General features: G+C 39.9%; 1 protein-coding gene across 1 annotated transcript; it reads right to left on the reverse strand.

Moving 5' to 3' along the window:
* Positions 1-11,402: 11,402 nt before the first annotated feature.
* On the reverse strand, positions 11,403-18,456 carry LOC135475497 (uncharacterized). The gene is made up of 4 exons (XM_064755425.1): positions 18,403-18,456; positions 16,118-16,213; positions 14,883-14,970; positions 11,403-13,202 (listed from the first exon to the last, which is right to left on the reverse strand). Exons 1-4 carry the CDS (start codon positions 18,445-18,447, stop codon positions 12,058-12,060), a joined length of 1,374 nt encoding a protein of 457 aa, XP_064611495.1. The 5' UTR covers positions 18,448-18,456; the 3' UTR covers positions 11,403-12,057.
* Positions 18,457-21,754: the final 3,298 nt, after the last annotated feature.

Consider the following 21,754-nt stretch of genomic DNA (forward strand, 5'->3'; position numbering starts at 1 on the left):
CATGCTGGCTTCCTCTCCGGCCGTAAGTGGGAAGGTCTGACAGCAACCTGCGGATGGTCGTGGGTTTCCCCCGGGCTGTGCCCGGTTTCCACCCACCATAATGCTGGCCGCCGTCGTATAAGTGAAATATTCTTGAGTACGGCGTAAAACACCAATCAAATACATAGATAAATAAATTGATTCTGACTGATCGATGTTTTTTCTGCCACAACTGTTTTACCGATTTTGATTTTCACTGTTAATTGGTTTCCGTGGAATTAACAACTGCTTAAATGAATAATAATATTATCAGATTTTGATTAAGTTTTGTCTGCAGGTACATGTTCAGGTCCCACAGATCAAGTTCGAAAACCCAGTTTATTTGACATGGGGTATAAACAGTCTGCAATTAGTGTCCTTTTTGCAGTAGGGTCAAATAGCGATATAGATCAGGTTTACACACGTAATTTGCCCATACCTTGAAAATCAACAATAGGAGAAACGCACAGGTTACATTGCGTATATGTGAGGTTTCAGGATGGCGCATAATTTTAGTTTATCAGATTTATTTCCCTCCTCGCATATTCGTCGTTTTTGGTTTATGTGTCAGGTTTTCTGTAATTTGTTCATGCATGTCTTCACATATCTTGAAAACTAATCGGAACGGAATCACGAAAATGGTTACATTGAATATGTGAGGCTTTTGTACTTTTTGTATCTTTTGGTCTCTATTAAACATATAAAAGTTACTATCTGAATATCCTTGAGTACATGTATAAATTGTATAACATGTTGCATGTTTATTAAAAACAGGCATCGATGATCACAATATCTGATTTTCTCATCTCGTATTCCATTTACTATTTAAGAAGTGAATCTTCACTTTCCGCTACACCCTTCTCAAAAAGCTCAGCTGCGGATTGCCTTGGGTTACCTCCGCACCATAATGCTGACCGCCGTCGTAAGTCTATAAGTGAAATACTGTTAAGGCGTGAAATACCAGTGAAACAAATAAATATACCATGCAGATAGCTCAGAATGCTAGCTGTTGGGTGGTTTGTTTGTAGTGAGTCAAAGATATATATATCCCCTATCCGCGACTCTCGCTTTCTGAGTCTACTTCACAAAGCGCTTTCAAATTGTCTAAAATTGCGTGTTTTACCGTATTTATTTGTTCAAAGCATCTTCATACATTCCGGTAAGTCATTTCGAAGATGTCACCTCGTGCACGTTATGGTTATTACACGAGCGAAAGAAAAAACATCACTGTGCTTTTAAATGTTTGCTGCACTTGTCTTGGTTGTCTTGGTCTCAAGTGTTTGTATATGTAGGCGAGTCACAACATAGCTCATACAAGGAAGCGACATTACAATATGCCAAAACATTAAGCACAAATCATGCCCTGCCGACATCAAATGAAAAGTTCAGAGTGGATTTACTGAAACAGGTACATCACTGAATAGGTTTGCCGAGTGCTGCTTTAGAAAATTTTTTTTTTCACTTCACTTTTGATTGAAAAAAAAACCCTTTTGCGGCCTCGACCACCCACTGCCGTCTAAAGCGAGATTCAAACCTTTATAAACAGTATAAACCCAATTTACAACCAAACATGACGTTCTGCAGATGGTAGGGTAGGCATACGCCGAAAGGTTTATAAGTGTTTGTTTGATAATATCACAAGTTCTGCCTTTCAATTTCACGCGGAACATGACGCCTTCCAACAGAACATCAAAGTAAACCTAAAAGTGAATAAATTTGTTTTGAAAACGTCATATTTTTTTCCCTTTTTCCTTTTACTCCTTAGCTCATGTTACATCTCAACAGCTTGACCCTGGGGGACAAGTATAGTATTGTTAAGGTACTACTTGTCCGTCTGTCTGTCTGTCTGCTCCCATCAATGCCATCGCCATAGCTCTGAACCTAAACTGAATCGAAGTTGATGAACATTGACTGAGTAATTCATTTAAATCAGAAATGTGCCCTTTAGCCTTTTCAAGTCTATTCTTACACTGATTTGCATAATGATGAGGTTAATTTATGCAACTATCAGCGTTTGTTTTACCGCTGTGTTTCTGAGCCTACTATGTGCTGGCCGCCGTCGTATAAGTGAAATATTCTTGAGTACTGCGTAAACCTCCAATCAAATAAACAAAAAAATTTTTGTGATATATCACGGTAGAGATATATTTTCCCTTTAAACTTTTTGTTCTTAATTTTTTTCATTTTCTCTGTTTCATCCCTTTGCGGAATTGTCAGCAGGAAAACGTATGTACGCAGTGCTATATAACGTGAGCGTAAGAGACACTCACTTTTCTTTAGATTTCTCACATTTGAACAGCTTTCAAAAAAAACTCTTTTGTGTGTTGTGTGTGTTTATTCTAGCTCTCAGACTGAAACAATTCAGGATCATGTTATATTAGCATATATATGTTCTCTCACACAATAATAATAGAGACATTCTTATAGCAGACTTTGTAATTTGTAAATTGTAAGGGTTTTGGATTACTAAATACAATACATGTGATAATTCGCAAATGTGACTAACTAGGTTTATAGTTAAATGTGCATCAAGGTTTGTAGTTCAAGAGGCTATACCGGAAATTTTTGGCAAAAAAACATCGAGCAGCGCAAATCAAATCGATTATTTGCCATTATTTTAAAATAGCCCAAATAATTACTGTTCACAAGATATGAGCTTCGTCTATGAACGTGTTACTGTTCAAAGTGGGTGGTATTAAAAAGTATTCTGAAGCCGGTCGATCGTTACCTTTTTCAAACCGTAAAGGCAGTTTGACGCCATAAATAGTACAAATACTCAGAGGTATTTTTCTAAGAGGCAATAAATTGTGCTACTCCGGGTAAATAGAGAATTTAAATAGCGAATCTGGATTTTTTTGCCAAAAATTTCCAGTACACTCTAAAAGCAAGTGTGTATACCTTGCATACATCATGTTCAGGTACGTACACTTCTAATATACCAAAGTGTGTACCTGCGATATACATGTTCTTTACAGCTTCACAAACACCAAACTGTACACATGGTGTTTTGAGAGTAGCGCCCCGTTCACTTTATATATTGTCCCTAAAATGGGCCGAACCTTGTCTACAGTCCACTGCAAGGGCTATTAATATTGATCTGCTTTATTTGTGTCTTGTACACGACCGGGAAATTGTTCGCCTGTAACTACATTCAGGGTTACATTGTACCTGGGAAGAGCATTCGTCGGCCTTCCCAGATACTATACTGACAAATGTATTGTAGGCCTACCTTGAACATTCTTCGTCAGTTTTCAAAGCCTTATCTATGTAGACGATAACTCAGAGACTGCAGACTTCCTCTCTGCGGAATGTGAAAATTCTCTGAGAAATTTGTGTTGCCTGATTTCTGATTTACATCCAGGTGTACAGCGCCTGTATATATATATATATGGTACATTGCAAGCCAACATCGACGAGATGGTACATTGCAAGCCAACATCGACGAGGCAATAGCCAGACTGCATAACCGCCGAAATTACATCACGTGACAATACTAGACACACCCGGGCGCCATTCAAGTGCCTTTCCGTCGCCATTTACCACGTTAGTCAAACAAAAGAATTCAATACTAAACTTTCTCACTACTAAAGATCACAAAAGGAGAGCTAATAATCATATTTTAATTTCCTGTGTTGTTGATGTCCTATGAAAGAATACGGTGGAATTGGCGACATAGCTCTCCACGCGTGTAGACTTTCAACAGAAAAAAACATCTTCAAAGTGTATACCAGTCATACTTGGACAATGTAAGTAATAAATACTGGTTTACAATACTCGGGTTGAGAATTTTGTTGGCAAATATAAATCTATTTAAAACATGAAAGCTGATTTTGGCAATGATGGGTTCTTTTCAAAGTGGCATTCAGTGCGGGACCACAAAGTTTATAGGTCTCACTGAATATAACTTTAGCTTTAATAGAATTTGATCAACCGATTAGTTTTAGTAGTTGTAAATGACGAACTGCTTACAGGCCTACTTACATGTTTACGACCAATGAAATCTAGTGGAGGAAATTAACCCACGAGATATTAACAGATTCAAAATCGTTCAGACATTATTCAGATACTATAGAAGGTCTTACAAATCGCTGCTTGACATTTCGAAATATTTTTATGCTTAATAATATACACTGTACCACCTATGTAGTACGATATGAGAAGCTTGGTTTTTCTGGCTTATGCATGTATAGTTTAATATATCCCAATATTCCAATAAAGCGGGGGTAGACTACATCTGTTTCTCGAACTCCCAAATGTTGTGTTGGAAAAGGCAAAGCACTTACACTGTGTCAAGTCTATAGGTAGAGCGTATATGTATTTGGGGAGTAAATATGCATATGTTAACGGTCTGGTACATGAGTGTGTGGTCCCACAGTATATGGTAATCTCCACTCAGCACTTTCACTCTGTATATTTGGTTCCAAAACCAACTGAATAAGAAATTGTATATAGACAGATCAAATAACTACAGTACAGCGACTTTCTAATTTCTTCAACAAAGTAAAGAGAAACGTCGGTCATAATTATTTTCTCATTTCGAACAAACAGACGATAGCTGAACTGAGGACAGTTCATTGGTTGAGACATCACAGGCTCCGGGCTAAATAAACACTCGCCGTTTGATTGGCTGTAAAGCGAAATTAACGCCGGTGCACGCTAAAGGCAACATTTGGATAACGGGAGGGTCACAGAAGTGAAAAGAGAAATTCAATTGCTCGTACAATGGCATGGCACTGAGGCACGAAATTGACAGCCAAGGCCTAATCCGTCTCCTTCGACACGATACTTACCTAACACGTGTGAGCTAACTACATCTATATACTGTTACTTTTTTTTATATAGTCAGTGGATGAATTGACAGTTTTCAAAGCTGGCCTCTTGTAAAGTTTCTTTGATGTGTATATCTTCGTGTTAGTTTGTGTCAAGTTGAAGTGAATTACGCACTTTTATTTCTGTTCCTTCAACAACGACGACCGTACGTGGAAAGGTCTGTCAGCAACTTGCGGATGGTCGTGGGTTTCCCCCCGGACTCTACCCGGTTTCCTCCCACCATAATGCTGACCGCCGTCATATAAGTGAAATATTTTTGAAGACGGCATAAAACAACGATCAAATAAATAAATAAATACAATTGCCCGGGAAAAGATACTCTATTGTCACTTGCAGCCGTGAATAAAATAATGGAGCACATATATATATTTACCTTGGAAAATTGGTACTTCAGACAAGATCTAGCTTTAAGACAGGTGAAGGCTGGTCCTTTAAGAAGTGCAATGTCTATGTTGTGCACATTATCCATTTTAGTGTATTCTCTGTAATGGAAACTGCCTTTATTTGTGCAGTGTCTCTGTAATGCGCACTGTCCATTTTAGTGCAATGTCTTTATAATGCACATTGTCCATTTTAGTGTAATGTCTCTGTAATGTTGGGCACTGTCTATTTTAGTGCAATGTCTCTGTAATGCGCACTGTCCATTTTAGTGCAATGTCTCTGTAATGCGGTCCATCCATTTAGTGCAATGCCCGTCCATGCCACACGTTCATGTATACCCTGGCCAAAGGACGAATAACGACACGCTTCGGAGAAATATAAAGCTTTAGTGCGAGATACAAATACTAAAATCATCTCGATAACATTTTACAAAACTTCCTATAGCTGCTTTGAAACTTACCAGTCTTTCATTATACAGCCTACAATAAAATATCTGTCCTGTAGTGAATTTGTTAAAGTTTTTAAAGTCTCCATGTAGGCGCCGCACGCTCCTGTCTTTTTCGTAATAAAATATTCTTATCTTAAGATAAAATATTTTATTCTCATCTTAGACTTGGATTTGTTTGTGTAGTTGATAAGGTAAGGAGGGCAAAAACTACATACTTAACATGAAAACATAAAAATATGTTAATGCATACAGTATTATATACTAGGAATGAGTTCGGGAATGTTTGTAAAGAGTTTATACTTTTTCTTAAAGAAATTTAAACAACTTTATTATATTGAGCCTGGTTCACCACCTGTCTTCTTCCAGCAGATGTTACGTGTTAATCGATTGTACACACCGTCTGGTGGACAGTATACCGTAATTCTATATCATCCCTCCTTAGTCTATAGTTTTTGTTACAAATGAAAGCTAAAACGTGTACCACGCCCACGTCATCTTATACATCTGTAATGTACGATAGAAGAAATTTCAAGTTAAATATCGAGATTCACCCGATTTTTTTATATCTCATCTGCGGAACAGGTGTTTGTAAAGAATATGCTTAGACACGTATACATCGTGAAAAGATTTCTTACCTGTCATATGTCACAAAAGATAGTATACGTCTACCTGCATGTGGTTCGCGCACAAGCGATATCTGGTATGTCACACTTATGCTATATCAAGCTATTAATAACGATGGTGCAATCGGTGGTATTCTGTAGGCTTTCGGTGTCAGATTATATATAGTTTCATTTTTAAGCCCTTTGGGCCGATACCTTTAAAAGTATCTATAAAGGAAAACAAAGTTTGGCGATTTAAGACTGGCCATGTGCTATAAGAGGGGTACATCGTGTTCTACGGCTTAATCTGAGTTGTCTTTCAGTGTTAATGTTCAATGTTCGCCGATATGATGGGCTTTGTAAGAGAAAAACTGACTTACAACCCATCCTAAAAACGAGATCGATCCAACTGTTTTCATTGAGACAACACCCCTAACATTTTTTGCGCCTATTTTGTTCCCCTACCTAACGAGTTTTCATAAAGAGTCATTTCATATGCTCAGTAATTTCAAACTTGAATCGTATTATATTGCATATTATTGGACAGATTCAGACGCAAACACAAACTGTTTCTAAACAAACCAATAGAACAAAATTTATGTATGTTTGAGTTTTACGTCTTTAGAATTTCTCAATAATATGACGGTAAGAGTCATTAGGTGTGTATACATATACAGTGCCTCCTTGTGGTGGGCGAGCCCATGCCGCCAAAGTACTGCCGGCCACTGTAGTATCTTGCCGAAGACATGACACTCCACCGTAATTCTGAGACCAGGGCAACCAGTTCTGTTTCGTTGCTCTAACCTCTGGGTGCTGAGGGCCAAGTGAGGCAGCAACCTTTACATTCTTGGCCTTTAACTGGTATAACCCGATCCGGGTTTGATTCCGCACTGATCAAATACTCTCAACACATGACAAACATATATAGAGAAAATACGCCTTTCAATTCGGAATATGCCTTTCACATCTTAATTTATTTAATTTAATGGTGTTTTACGCCGTACTCAGCATTATGGTGGGAAGAAACCGGGCAGAGCCCGGGGAGCACCCACAACCATCCGCAGGTTGTTGTCAGACCTTCTCACGTACTGAAGGAAAAGAAGCTAGCATGAGCGGGTATCCTGTCTTCAAACCATTTTTTCTGTATATTTGACAGCGTGCATACATATATTTATAACATTCGAACAAACTAGAAACTATAGAGGTACACACCTTTAGGACTGCACAAAAAACGTACATTTATATCAGTGACTGATAATAAGGAGCATGTTTTATATCAGTGTCAAAAGTTCACAGGTAGGAGTTGGGTGTCTCAGCCGACCCAGGTATTTCAGAGGCGCACATCAGTACTTCATACCTATATATCTTCAAATCAAGGTCAGCCCGACAGAGTTTATATTGTTTAGCACGAACATGTTATAACACGTTTTACAGAAATCCCGTGGGAAGACAGAGCGGCAGGCAAGCCACACTTAAGTCGCGGTTAGCAACCCCTGGCCAAGACCGAGCGCACGAGTAAGGCATGTGGCGAGCGTGCAAGCCCGGGCACGTCCCTTTTGTGAGCCCAAAAATAACGTTAAATCACACCCATTTATACAAAGTGAAAAAAGACTTGCAGACATCTGCCTCAAGGAGAACTTATGGCCACGTGCCTCTCAAGTAAACTTTTTTTAGCTTGTGAGTTTTTGACAAAACTTCTATGTAAGAATAGCAGACACATTCATATCAAAATATTTGTGGTGTAATTTGTCATCCTAGTCATAAACATCTGGTACTGATAAAACTTCAAGAGGATCAACAAAAATATATAGAAGAGACTAATGTTTTCAACACATAATAACACTTACACTTCAAAAAAAAGCATTTATACTTCGTTAAATGTTGGAGATATAAAAAAAGAAAAACAAAAAACATTACTTCAATCATATAGGTTGACAGGTTTGATTGTACTGCGTATGACCTTAAATTCAGATAATGTTCCATAAGTCTTTCAAACTAATATGGTTCACCCTTACTCCTAGATTATTCGCTTCAACAATGCAACCTAAATGTCGTCTTAGACCTTGCCACTTGATATTTTTAACTGATCCGATCTATTGGTTTATTTTTTAGGCTATTTGATTCTTGTTTACGCTGTACCGGTACTCACGAATATTTCACTTATACGTCGGTGACCAGCATTATGGTGGGGGGAAACCGGACAGACCTAAATGCCATCCTTAGGTTGCTGCAGACCTTCCCACTTAAGACCGGAGAGGAAAGCCAGCATGAACTGGGCTTGAACTCACGGCAACCGAATTGGTTAGAGCCTCCCGAGTAATATAGCCGCACTGGCACGCTAACCAATAGACCACGGAGGCCACTGATTCGATCTATTTTATTTATTCATTTTATTGTTGTTTTACGCCGCACTCAGGAATATTTCACTTTTACGACATTTCACTAATGATGGTGAAAAGTATATGGACAGAGCCCGGGAAAACCCATGACCATCACAGGTTGCTGACAGACCTTCCCACGTACGGCAGGAAAGGAAGTAGCAAGAGCTGTTGATTCGATCTAAGTGAGTGAGTGAGTGAGTGTTTGGGGTTTAAGGTCGTACTGAACAATTTTTCAGTCATATGACGACGAAGGGATCCTTCTAATTCGATCTAAGATCGTAAACAAACAATATTAGGATCACCAAGATCAGATATTACGACTACATGGTTTCGATCATACGAGCTCAGTGTTTCAATCTTACCCCCTCACCGATCCAGTTATACGAGATCGATGATACAGTGGTACCATCTCAGTCATCTTCAAAGATCCTTTCTCACGAAGATAGGACCCCATGTCATAATTATATAACTTCAATGAGACAATGATAGGATTCCAAAACTTCTGCTACACTACCTTAATGAAACAGTGATACAACCCATATGTTTCAGTCATACAACTTCCATGAGATAATGATACAACCCACATGTTTCAGTCATACGAAGTCAATGAGACAATGATACGACCCAAATGTTTCAGTCATACAAAGTCAATGTGATAATGATACCACCCCAATGTCTCAGCCATAGAAAGTCACTGAGATGATGACACTACCCCTATATTTCAATCATTTCTGCTCAGGCTGGTTACAAGTTTTGCCCCGACCCCCTCCCCCCCACACACACCCACGAGCATACAAGTTTATTGTTTCTTTTTGATCCATACAGCATCTCATCTTTGCGAATGTGTATACAACATCTCTAAGGTTCTTTTGTTGATTAAATTTTACTTTCGTTGATATGCAATGTTTCTTGAATGTCTCATTTTGTGGACCAGCATGGAATCTTAGGTTATCTGACCTGTGAGTGGCCTTAAGCTTCATTTATATTTGTATTTTTAATCTTAGATCTGAGTATACTGGTATATGCAGCCTTAGATTTTCGTATTTACCATCGAACTTCTGAACTGACCGCTCTGTAAATGATATATAGGCTAGGAGACTCTGTTTTACAGATCTGTTTGTGACCTGTAAAAGAAATGCATGAATTGCAGGAATTTGATTCATTATAAAATGTTAAATCTGTAATTACTTACGTGTGATAAATGACGCTTACATCAACATTTTTGGTTTGTTATTGCTTAATATATTAGAGCTTAATATAACTGTACACCATCATGGCGTGTATAGGTTATTACGTGAACAACAATTAATACTGTTTTAATACCATACAACCCAATGTAATAATATGTAAAGTTCCTAAAAGGTTGTTCGTCTTCTACTTCTACTACATCTTCCCCCAAAATGTCACGTTACAAAAATTATTGCGTCTGATGGCTCTTTCCGAAGTACCGAATGAACCAGGTTATACTGTTTCGTCATCTTATATTTGATTGATGGATGTCAGCATAGAATACCGCTTTACAGGGGGCTGTCCTACTTTAAGCTGGTACTACTGTATAGGGCGTGAGAAAATCCAGCTCAAGAAATTAGGTGACACTCGCTTTCAAATCTGCGGAGATTTCGAAAGACGCTCTTCACAGCGATGACATTATATGTTAGATGCTAAAATGAGATGTCAAACAGATACAAGGCTAAAGTCTGCTGGGTCTGCGATCTGCCTGAGTAAGCCAGAAACTCTGACAAACACACCAGTAACTAACTCTTTGTACCTCAAGCTCCAAGCTTAAAAAAAAGATAATTGAGATATTCAAAGTGTACAGATTTGTCAAATGCTCCAGCTGCATTTCGTTTCAAGAATGGCGTGCTTGTGAGAGCCTCTCACCAATGCGGTTGCTGTGAGTTCAAGTCCAGCTCATGCTGGCTTCCTCTCCGGCCGTACGTGGGAAGGTCTTCCATCAACCTGCGGGTGGTTGTGGGTTTCCCCCGGGCTCTGCCCGGTTTCCTCCCACCATAATGCTGGCCGCCGTCGCATAAGTGAAATATTCTTGAACACGGCTTAAAACACCAATCAAATAAATAAATCTCGTAAGATGGAATAGCATGCGAGGATAATTAGGATCACATATAAGCATAGCTGGGATCAATTTTGTTCATGATAAAACTTCAAAGAACGTTCAGTTCCTGCACGCTTTTCCTTCAAATTAGAGAACATTTGTTATGTAAGATATACGTTAAACCTTTATCGCAGAAGAGCAGTCTACAATCACCAAGGTTCTTCAAAGAACCATCTGCTGTTACTGGTGAGACGAATAAATCTAGAGCATTTCTTTTTCATAGTATATACTTTGCATGTATGTGGATCTAGGTTGCTAAGAAGTGGGAATTATCTTACGAAGTAATTTTTTCATACAAAAAACTTGGTTATTTTTCTCTCTTTCATACGATGTAATTCACGAGAGATCAGCACAAAAAAATTTCGTTTAAAGGGATACGGAATCGTTTCTAATTGGCTGGCTATGCCTACCTGAGCTGAATTTTAGATATGGCAGATTTATTCCAAGAGTGACCAAAATTGCAGGATTTAACATAAGAAACCCTATCTCCACTGTCAGCCAATCTGCGTTGACGTTCTGTATTCCTTAGGTTTCAAAACTTGATACAAAAATATCGATCATATCGATTATAGCACTATTGACTTTATTTGAGCACACTCTAGAAAACACATACACATATGTATGTGATGACGTACATGTATATAATGTGTAAACATAATCTATACTAAAATTAACCAAAGTTTGTTCGTGTGTAAATATATGCAACGAAATATATCACTGGTTTCGCATGACCGCGGATAAATTTGGCGTACCATAAACTAAATATACATGTATATTATAAAATATGACGGTAAGTAAATTATCGCAGACCTTGAAAATCACAGGAAACTATTATGGCCAGTATATTAAGATAGTCTGAACATCAGTCCGCTGCTTTCAGTCTGCCAACGTACTGTCGAACCGACATTGGTCTTTCTTTTCATCCAAATCACGACGGAAATGAAAATCTCCGTCGTGTTTTTTTATGAAAGGTGTGTCTTTTTCGTTGAATGACATAACCTATATTCTCATCCAGTCAAAGCTGTGGCTGTGAAATGGCAGTAGCAAGGTGGTGTTGAGCGGTAAGTTTTCCATCAAGGAAACATGGATATCTGCCTACGCCCCAGCTTTCAGAAATCTGAACGTGCACCTTCCGGAGTTTGTCCCTTACTGTGTTGAAAATTGCCCATCTCTCATTTATTCTACGATAAGAATCACCTTGACGCAGCGGACTGATACTCAACCTAATGTTAAACCATTCGACCATATAAATGAATTTAATCACGGTTTGATAAAGTTTGATAATTACCATGGGCGCCACATAACGTCATGTTCCGCCATATTGGCTCGTTCTTGGGCCACTTCCGGAACTGCACGAATCACGTCGGAAGGTACCGGAATAGACAGGCCACTTACAGAATGTACATGTAACACAGAAGACAATGTTGATGTCGTAGGCTTGTTGTCTTGGTTCTCGCGTATGGGTAAGCGAATACTACTCGACGTATATGACAACTTTGCAGGCGACATTGGTGTAAAGCCTTGGCTTGGTAAAATACCTTTGACCTCCGGAACAAAAGCAGAAGTACTACCACTGGGCGATTGGTACTGTGACGAACTCTCGTCTTCTTTGAAAAACCTCGATGGAACTGACGGCGTGGCGATAGTTGCTAGGGACAACGGTTGCTGTGAACCAATCGGAGAACCTGAAGCCAAATCTGGCGAGGTAAAGACAGGTATGACGTAACTGGGGATACTTCCGCTGGGAACCACAGAGACATTGGCAGGAAGAACATACGTCATGCCTCCACTTGTTAATTTTGTTGGAAGGAAGTGAAGACTCTGTAGCATATTGTTTTCACTATTGACGCCAGTCACCTGGTTTAATGAGTCTTGAATGGAGTGTACGACATTTGCTTGACATGGTTGTAGAACTTCAGCTTCACCGCCGATTGTTACTGGAGGCGGCATCGTGGTTGTCACGTGGGCAGCATGCCTGTCGTGACTGGTGGACGGCGGCGCCGAAGTTATCGAGGATTGTATGTTTGGCGCTGTGCCGGAGTTGACCACTTGGACGAAGGTTGGTCGAATTTCGGGCACTCCGTGGAGCAATCTTTGCGGAGCACAGGTCGACTTGGATGAAGCATTGGACACTTTGTCTTGAACGTCCGTTCCTGTAGACACGCAACCGGACAGTAAGGCCTGGATGTCAGATCCTCTGGACACACAGATAGTCTGCTGGGCTTGTCCACCCGCTCCGCTTGAGGTGCCGTTTGATAATTGATTCTGGGAACGTTCATACAGATAGTTTGACAGGTGATTCAATATGCGTATCCTTAATTCCACGTTGATATCTTTCTCTGACGACAAGAATCGACTCATTTCGGTGAAGCAGTCATTAAAACCGACACGGTATTTGTTATATCCTGATGGATCTGTGGACGCCATACCTTAGAAACAAGAGAGAATGCTTGGGATAATTTGACAAAAGGCCCTAATTTCACCGTTTACTTAAAAAAAACAATCTGCTAAATTTAAAAGAAAGTCTGTTGTCTAAGTGATGATGGAATGTATTGTTATCATAACACAATATTGTGTCATATTCACCACAGTATCCTGTTAGTCTAATAGAATGGTTATGTTGAATTAATAGAACATGTGTGTTATATTTAACTGAATAATCTACTACAATGATAGAATATATTCTAGCATCACTAAGATAACAGACTTTCTGTTAAATTTAACAGATTAAGTTTTTGAGTGTACGTGTGACCATATTAAATTAAATTAAAATTATGTAGTCTTAATTATGTTGTAGTCCTACATAAACCAGGATTCTGCTGGTGGACTAAGCCTTCCCCACGCATGACCCATTTGATTTGTTTTAATGTTATTGTATGTTAAATATGGTGATAACTGAACATCATTTTGAGTATTTCTAGACCAGTGACGTATAATCAATTCCTACCGGCCCGGATAGCACAGTTGGTAGAGCGTCCGCTTCGGTAGCGGTAGATCCAGGATCATTCCTGGGTCGAGTCACACCTAATACCTTAAAAGACTTTGGCGTTCAGCATGAAGGGCGTGGTGCAACGACTGGTTGACCAGTATCAGCATAATGGTTCGGGCGGGGCGCCCTACTTGCCTTCGTTAAGTCGTCTAAGTGAAGCAGTACTAGATAAAAGAGCGGTGGAAATCCGTCCTGCGACAAGGAGACACATTACATACACCCTAAGGATTCCTTCGTCGTCATTTAACTGAAAAATTGTTGAGTACGACGTTAAACCCCAAGCACTCACTCACTCTAATCAATTCCAAATTAACATAATGCATTTCCTTTTACCTAATTCGGCTTTAGCCGTGGTGCTAAGGGGCGTGTAATTTGCTACTATTTATGCATTTACATGAACAATTAGTGTGAACCTTAACTGAGACAGATTGACAAAAGGCCGTATTTCACCGTTTACGTGTGACCATTTGCCAACTATAACACTGTCGTCGCTTTTTCTTTTATTTATTTCTGTGTTCATTTATTCATTTATTTGATGGATGTTTTACGCCGTCCTCAAGAATATTTCACTTATACGACGGCGGCCAGCATTATGGTCTGAGGAAACCTGGCAGAGCTGTCGTCACAGCTTTGGTTTTTCTCTCTATGGCGAACGTTTAATTATATTTAATATCATCTGCAGTTGAACTATTGCAGTACTGTATAGGTGCTCATCCTGGTTACAAAGCGAATAACATGTTTGCAAGTAATGGACACAGAAATTTTGTGAATCACTGAATTATACCACTGAATAAGGAGTTATCCTTCCCCAGATAGCGTCCCGATAGCGCTATATACATGTCATGGTCATGGGCCATGACTAAGTTTGTAGGCAAAAATCTCCACATTTTTTGACGATGACTAGAGACTTCGTATACAGTTACATATATTATTCAACGCGATTTACAATTCTTGAGTTTAGATTGGAATTGGAAGCTTATACCTGCATTATAATATAAAGCATGCCTTATGATAGGCAAGCTCAAACTACCATAAACTGTTCTTAACAAAGATAAATGTGTAAAACTACGCACGAACGTTTAAATTAAAAAAAAACAGCTTTGTGGAATTTGATTCCTACCCGTCACTTGCTCCTTTTGTAATTGTCCAAGATGTCTGACTGTTAGTTCCAGAATATCTGCCTTTTCCATTTTACTGTGCCTCGTGCCCTAGCAAACAAAAAATGTCCGTGAATAATCATCAGAAAATAAATTATATATGAAATAAAACATTGTTTCTTCCATTCCAAGCAGCATTATTTTAGCTATAGTAAACATGTCTAAACGTGATAGCAATTGTCACTGAGAAAAGATTTTGACTGGCAGAATCACTGGACAATCTGTTAGATCGACCTACTTACGAGACTGTATGACCGCCAGGCTATAATTAAATTCCCTAGCCCCTGTTCTAATGACCACCATGCAGTAACAAGGACTTAAATTATGCCTCTCTTGCGTTAATCCTTACAAGGACTTCAGCTCTTTCAGAGTACACAGTTATGCCTAACCCGTCTTGATGACTTCCGGTAAAAAGGACTTTTTCTTGATGACCAGTAAGAGAGACTTCAGTTCCGTTAGACAAGCGTTAATCTTTACTTACTTCCTGATGACCTCGAGTAACAGGGACGAGCAATAGGGACAGCAGATTAACGCTACTGCTTAATGACCTCTTCAGTTCCGCCAGAGAATAATGTTACTCCCTCCCCCATCTGCTAGCCCCTAGTAGCAAGGATTTCAAATCCGTTAGACTTGCGTGAATCTTTTTCTCCTACTGCTAGTGAGAAAGACTAGCGTTAAACCTTTCCTCTTTCTTGATAACCTCCACGCAGTAACAAGGACTTCAATTGCGCTGGACTGGCGATAGTCCTTGATGATCTCCATATAGTAACAAGAACTTCAATTCCGTTGGACAAACGTCAATGTTTATCCCTTTCTTGATGACCTCCAGTTACAAGGCCTTTAGTTCCGTTAGACTAGTATTGATCCTTACCTCTCCCTTGATGGCCTCCAGTTACAAGGACTTTAGTTCCGTTATACTAGTGTTGATCCTTACCTCTTTCTTGATGACCTCCAGTAACAAGGGCTTCAGTTCCGTTAGACTAGCATTGATCCTGGCACGGCCCTCTCTCTTGATGGCCTCCAGTTACAAGGGCTTTAGTTCCGTTATACTAGCGTTGATCCTTACCTCTTTCTTGATGACCTCCAGTAACAAGGGCTTCAGTTCCGTTAGACTAGCATTGATCCTGGCACGGCCCTCTCTCTTGATGGCCTCCAGTTACAAGGACTTTAGTTCCGTTATACTAGCGTTGATCCTTACCTCTTTCTTGATGACCTCCAGTAACAAGGACTTCAGTTCCGTTAGACTAGCGTTGATCCTGGCACGGCGACGCTTTTCCATGACGGGCTTGGAGCTCTGCAACATACACAAGAAGTCGAGCATTTTCTTTCTGATTTGACGGGTGCTCTGACATCGCCATACATATATTAGCCAGGTCTAACACAGCAAATATGGTTATTTGACTGCACGATGCCGTTGATTCTACGTTTTACATGTACGCAGGCAGTTCAACCAACCGACTACAAATGCTACGTGTAGAATACACTATTTTCCATTCAATGCAGATTGAATTAAAGTTGAGACACCATAAAATTTCAGTATTTTAGTATTTATCGAAACATCCGATTTGCACATTCCTCATATCAAACTCTGTCCAGGCAGGAAACTTTTGCAAAAGGTGATACACGTGCACACACCCCTGCAAGACTAAACTATATGTGCCATGTACGATGTATACGTTCAACTGTGTTTATTTCCTCCAGAAACGTATAAAGCAAAACGTACTGGTAACTAATTCATGCACATGTTCCTCGTTATATAATGACGCACTATACATTCATGATATTTATAGTTCAAATTTATAGGATCGTGGGTCTCCTAGGTGCTTTGCCGGGTTTCCTCCCATCATAATACTGGTCGCCGTCGTATAAATGAAATATTCTTGAGTATGCCGTAAAACACCAACCAAATAAATAAATAAGTAGATCAACTCTATAGTTGGTTGTAATAGTGTGTTGTATAGATGTATACATGTGTGGGCCACCGTTTTTTAAAGATACAGCCCCCAAGCAATCACGCAACAAAATGTTGCGAATACATATTGAACTGTAATTTCTCATGCAGCATGCCCATACACGGTTAGCTGTTGAAATAACGACATAAATGGAAGTGTAACAATATTTTCATGACTTTTTGGCTGATTCACGGCAATTGAGCCATTATAAATCCCCATGCATCACTTGATTTGCGGGTGTGAGCGTAGGTAAAAACGCGGAGATGTTATCACGAACACACTCATCTGAATGGCATTTCCTCTAAACTACGACTTTATTCTCTCAATACTTTGCTTACAGTCATGAGTACACATATTACAATCTGATTGGTCAACTTATTTAAATGCAGGTTACACCGTGACAAGCAATCTTCTTGGTTAACTGAAACGAATAAAGGTTACACTTTTACAAGCCATTTCTTGGGTAACGTATTTAAGTCTATACAGATTACGTGTTAACATGCAATCTGATTGGTTAACTCATTTTGTTGTGCAGCGCCAATAAATGATACATGTTGACGGTCTTGTCTGATATGGTTCCGATTATTATTATTATTCTGAAAACCAAGATGAGTTTCAGTTCCTCTTTATCTCTGATCACTTAAATTTGTTGAACCCTATACATTTCGAACTTTTTCAAATTTCGTTCAGTTGAATGTGTAGTGATTAAAATAATACTAGAGGAAGAATTTCGACTGCAACTGAATATAAGTGGCATTTCAGAAGTTCTTATAGGTCATTCTAGCTTAAAATAATACTAGAGGAAGAATTTCGACTGCAACTGAATATAAGTGGCATTTCAGAAGTTCTTATAGGTCATTCTAGCTTCAAGTATATGCATGGCTAAAGTGTTATTCCCATATTATTTATTAACGTTCGCAACTGAGGTTGCGAGATCGAATCTAGCTTTCGCACTGACTTTAATTCAATATGCTATAGTGATTTGGAATAAAAATTGCCATATTGATGATGGTAGGCTTGTGGATAGCTTTTCTCAACTTCCTATACTAGTGAACATTAGATGGACAAACACTTTTTCCCCAGCAGTTTTACATTTTGGAATAGTTTTAAGTGGTCTTTTTAGTGATGCTTATTTCGATTTTTAGAGGTCTTTGCCTTTAATTCCAGACAACTTATGGCAATATTTGGCTTAAGTGTACATATACAGTTGAATACACTTGTGAAAAATCTGGTTACTATTTATCCCTCGGCCTAAACAACGTGTTGGTGTATATATTGTTCTCTATATGTCTCTGCATATTAAAAAAATGAGAAACAGAGGGCATGTATGCTAACCGTCTGGTAGTATGTTAGTTCAGCGCGTTGTGGTAGTGTAATTAAACGGATTATAAAACCGAATTGCGAAGGCTGGCACATTTCTGTCAAGCCGTTAGCTACGGGCTACATCTGGAAACCTACAAGAGCACAGATTTAGATAGCTTTAGAAGTACTAATACGAGGCCATATATATGTATTACAGCTTTAGACTCACTTTTTTCGTTTCGCCCCCAGTCGTGGTGACGTTGTCGGAGAGCATCCTGGCGATCATCCGCCGTACAGAGAACTGAACGTATATTCAATTATCTGTGTATTTAAGTAGTTCTTTATTTACATGGGCATGTACTGACTTGTTCTGTCACGGGAATGCGTATATGTCACGCGACCCAGGTCAACCTTTTCTTACAGGTGGCTCTGTAGACATTCATTTGATGACATACGCCTAGCTTAAGGTGACACACGCGAGACACTCGTGGGAAAATTGCAGAAAGCTCTGTATCATGAGAGGTGTTTTTATTCTTTCAAGAAGCCACGCCTCTCGCGTGCATTGACAACGCGGACTGGCCACATTTCGGAATGAACCTGCAGCAGCATGTCGCATGTCGCATTTGGTATCGGCGATGATTGACATGTTCATGTGATCTGATCAAAGTGTCGTCTGCTCACCAGTCAGTTCAAAGCCACGCCCACATGCTGTCTATTTATTCATATCTACTCGAGGAAATACCTGAGATAATTTGTTGCTCGTATGCAAAAAGGTATACATAATAGTCTTATCTATCGTGTGGGGGCAGGCGAGGAGCGTGGGAAACTTGTATCGTGATCTTCGGTCGGCCGATCACATGAAGGATATATAGACAACGAGCATAGGTCACCCGTATGACAAGTCTGTGTCGGCGACGTGGTATGCAGACATTGTAGCTGACGTTTGGGCCCCTGCTTTATAAATAGTTCGTTGAGATATAAAGGTTGATATATATAAAGTATACCTTTGTACTTCAAGTGATAAACTTAATCTGTGAAGATAAATAATGATTGAATAGAATCTGGTGTCAGCATATCATTCCGACCTGAAGACAGTTTGTGTGCTTACCTGGGCATTACATGTAGGCCGATACGCCGCTGTTTGGGCCTATGTCATAACGGTATAAAGCTGCATAAGCTATATCAAGGCTAATCTCGATGACGACTACTTTATACATGTAAATTGTACTTCCACACTGGAATACAAGGTCAAAGCCTAACGTCTGACGTTAACTGCTGGTAATATGTTATATACCGGCCGGCACTGTAGGTTAACCCGTAGTAATCACTTGATAACCTCCAGAAACAATGACTTAGTTCCGACAGACTAGCGATAGTCCTTATACTATACATCCTTCGTGATACCCTCCAATAACAAGAACTTCATTTTCATTTGGTTTGCGTTGATCTTTGCCTCCTTAATTTGGGTGACCTCTAGTAAGAAAGACATCGGATTTACATGCAGGCCAACGTGCATTTCCTATTATGACGACAACCCCTGGGAAAAGCACAGCTATTCTCGATGTCCAAATATTTGTACACATGTAAATTGTGCTTAATCACTGGAAAACCGGTACAAGATCATTCACAACTATGACTGACACACCTGTTACCAAACCTACATGTACCTATTCACACAGGAGGTTACTGTCTCGAATCCCGGAGCAGTCTCAACAAAGCTAGCTACACTACTATACATGTATAGATAGATATTCCATTATAAGCCCCGTCAAGACTATCCAACATCGTTCAACATTTGTTTACTCAACAGCCAGTTGAATGCTGTTGAGGTAAGTTGGGTGTCCCGTTCACACTACAAATCAGATAGGTCAACATTGTCCAACACTGTTGTCGTGTGTTGAATCGTGTTGATTTGTGTTTTTCACCAAATTCTCGATGAATTGGGGGGAAATTTCCATCCCTTTCTCCAATGCCTGAGGCTCAATGACGAGCAGCCGGAAGAATCGTGTTTGAGGTTTATCGGCTGCGCTTATTGCCATGGCCATACTCCTATATCAACGAAACTGTCTCATCGTGATATCAGTTTCTCTCTTTCGCTTTTGGCGCCTTAAGATGGTCACGTTATTTCTACACCCCCGCTGATTGCCTGCATTCACACAACTTGACTCAACTTGTTGACAAGAAATGCACATGCTCATTTCCGATTCAATAAAGTTGGATGGTGTTGAGTGTTGTTGAACGGAGTTGAAAAACCAGTCCAGACTACTCAACACGGCTCAACTTGTTGACTAAAGTTGACTCTTGTTGACTCAGCAAAAGTTGAGTGATGTGGGTAGTCTGGACGAAGCTTATCATACCGGTTGTCCGTGGCCGAGGCGATCAGTGTGCCAGCGCGGAGCAATGACCCAGGAGCTTCTCACGAATGCGATCCAGCACATGCTGGCTTCCTCTTCGGCTGGACGGAAGGGGGGAGGGGGGGGGGGGTTCCAGCAACTTGCGGGTGTGCGTGGATTTTCCCCGGGTTCTGCCCGGTTTCCTCCCACCATAAGGCTGGCCGTCGTCGTACAAGTGAAATTCTTTAGTAAAACACCACATAAATAAATAAATAAATAATCCACATAGTATTCTGGCCTATTTAAATTTTGGCCTATTTAAATTTTATGTCCCTTTGGCAATATGGCTTTTTGCTTTACAATTACCCATCCAGATGAGATAACATAGCTTCTTGCAATTTTCGTCATCATATGCGCAACATGTGAGTGAGTACTTGAGGTTTAACGTCGTACTCAACAATTTTTCAGTCATTTGACGACAAAGGAATCCTTGGGGTGTATGTAATGTGCCTCCTTCTTGCAGGACGGGTTTCCACCGCTCTTTTATCTAGTGCTGCTTCACTGAGACGACTTACCGAAAGCAAGTAAGGCGCCCCGCCCATTATACTGATACGGGTCAACCAGTCGTTGTACTATCCCCTTCATGCTGGGCGCCAAGCGAGGAAGTCACAACTTCCTCTTTAAAGTCTTAGGTGTGATTCGACCCAGGGTTGATTCTGGATCTGCCGCTCCAGAAGCGGAAGCTCTACCAACTGTGAGGGCCGGTGCCGCTCAACAGGTGGAAGACCAGTGGTTTTCAACCCACATTTGATTCCGAAAACGACCACACGAGCGTTGTCGACGGCTTATTGTCACCAATGCCTCACGAGCAGTGAGAGCGATGGAATCTACAAAATCCCTCTTGAAGGCCGGACTTGAACCCACACCTCGTTGTCTCAGGCCACTCTAACTAGTAGATCACGACCCGCTTCCTGTTTATAAATAAGGCTACATAAGTTATTTATTTATTTATTTATTTAATTGATTGGTTCAAGAGTCAGTTTACGTGATACTTAAGAATATTTTACTTATACGACGGCTCGCTATATAAATATAAGTATACAGATAAATGCTGGTGCATGGATAACTGAGCTGACATTGTACAAACTGCTCATACGTAGGAGGTCATGCAGAATGCACCGTTTGGACATTACACCACACTCAGTTGATGAACACTTTCAAATCTCTGGCATGACCCGACACTCTCAC

Source organism: Liolophura sinensis, chromosome 9 (genome assembly GCF_032854445.1).
Source record: "Liolophura sinensis isolate JHLJ2023 chromosome 9, CUHK_Ljap_v2, whole genome shotgun sequence".
NCBI lineage: Eukaryota > Metazoa > Mollusca > Polyplacophora > Chitonida > Chitonidae > Liolophura > Liolophura sinensis.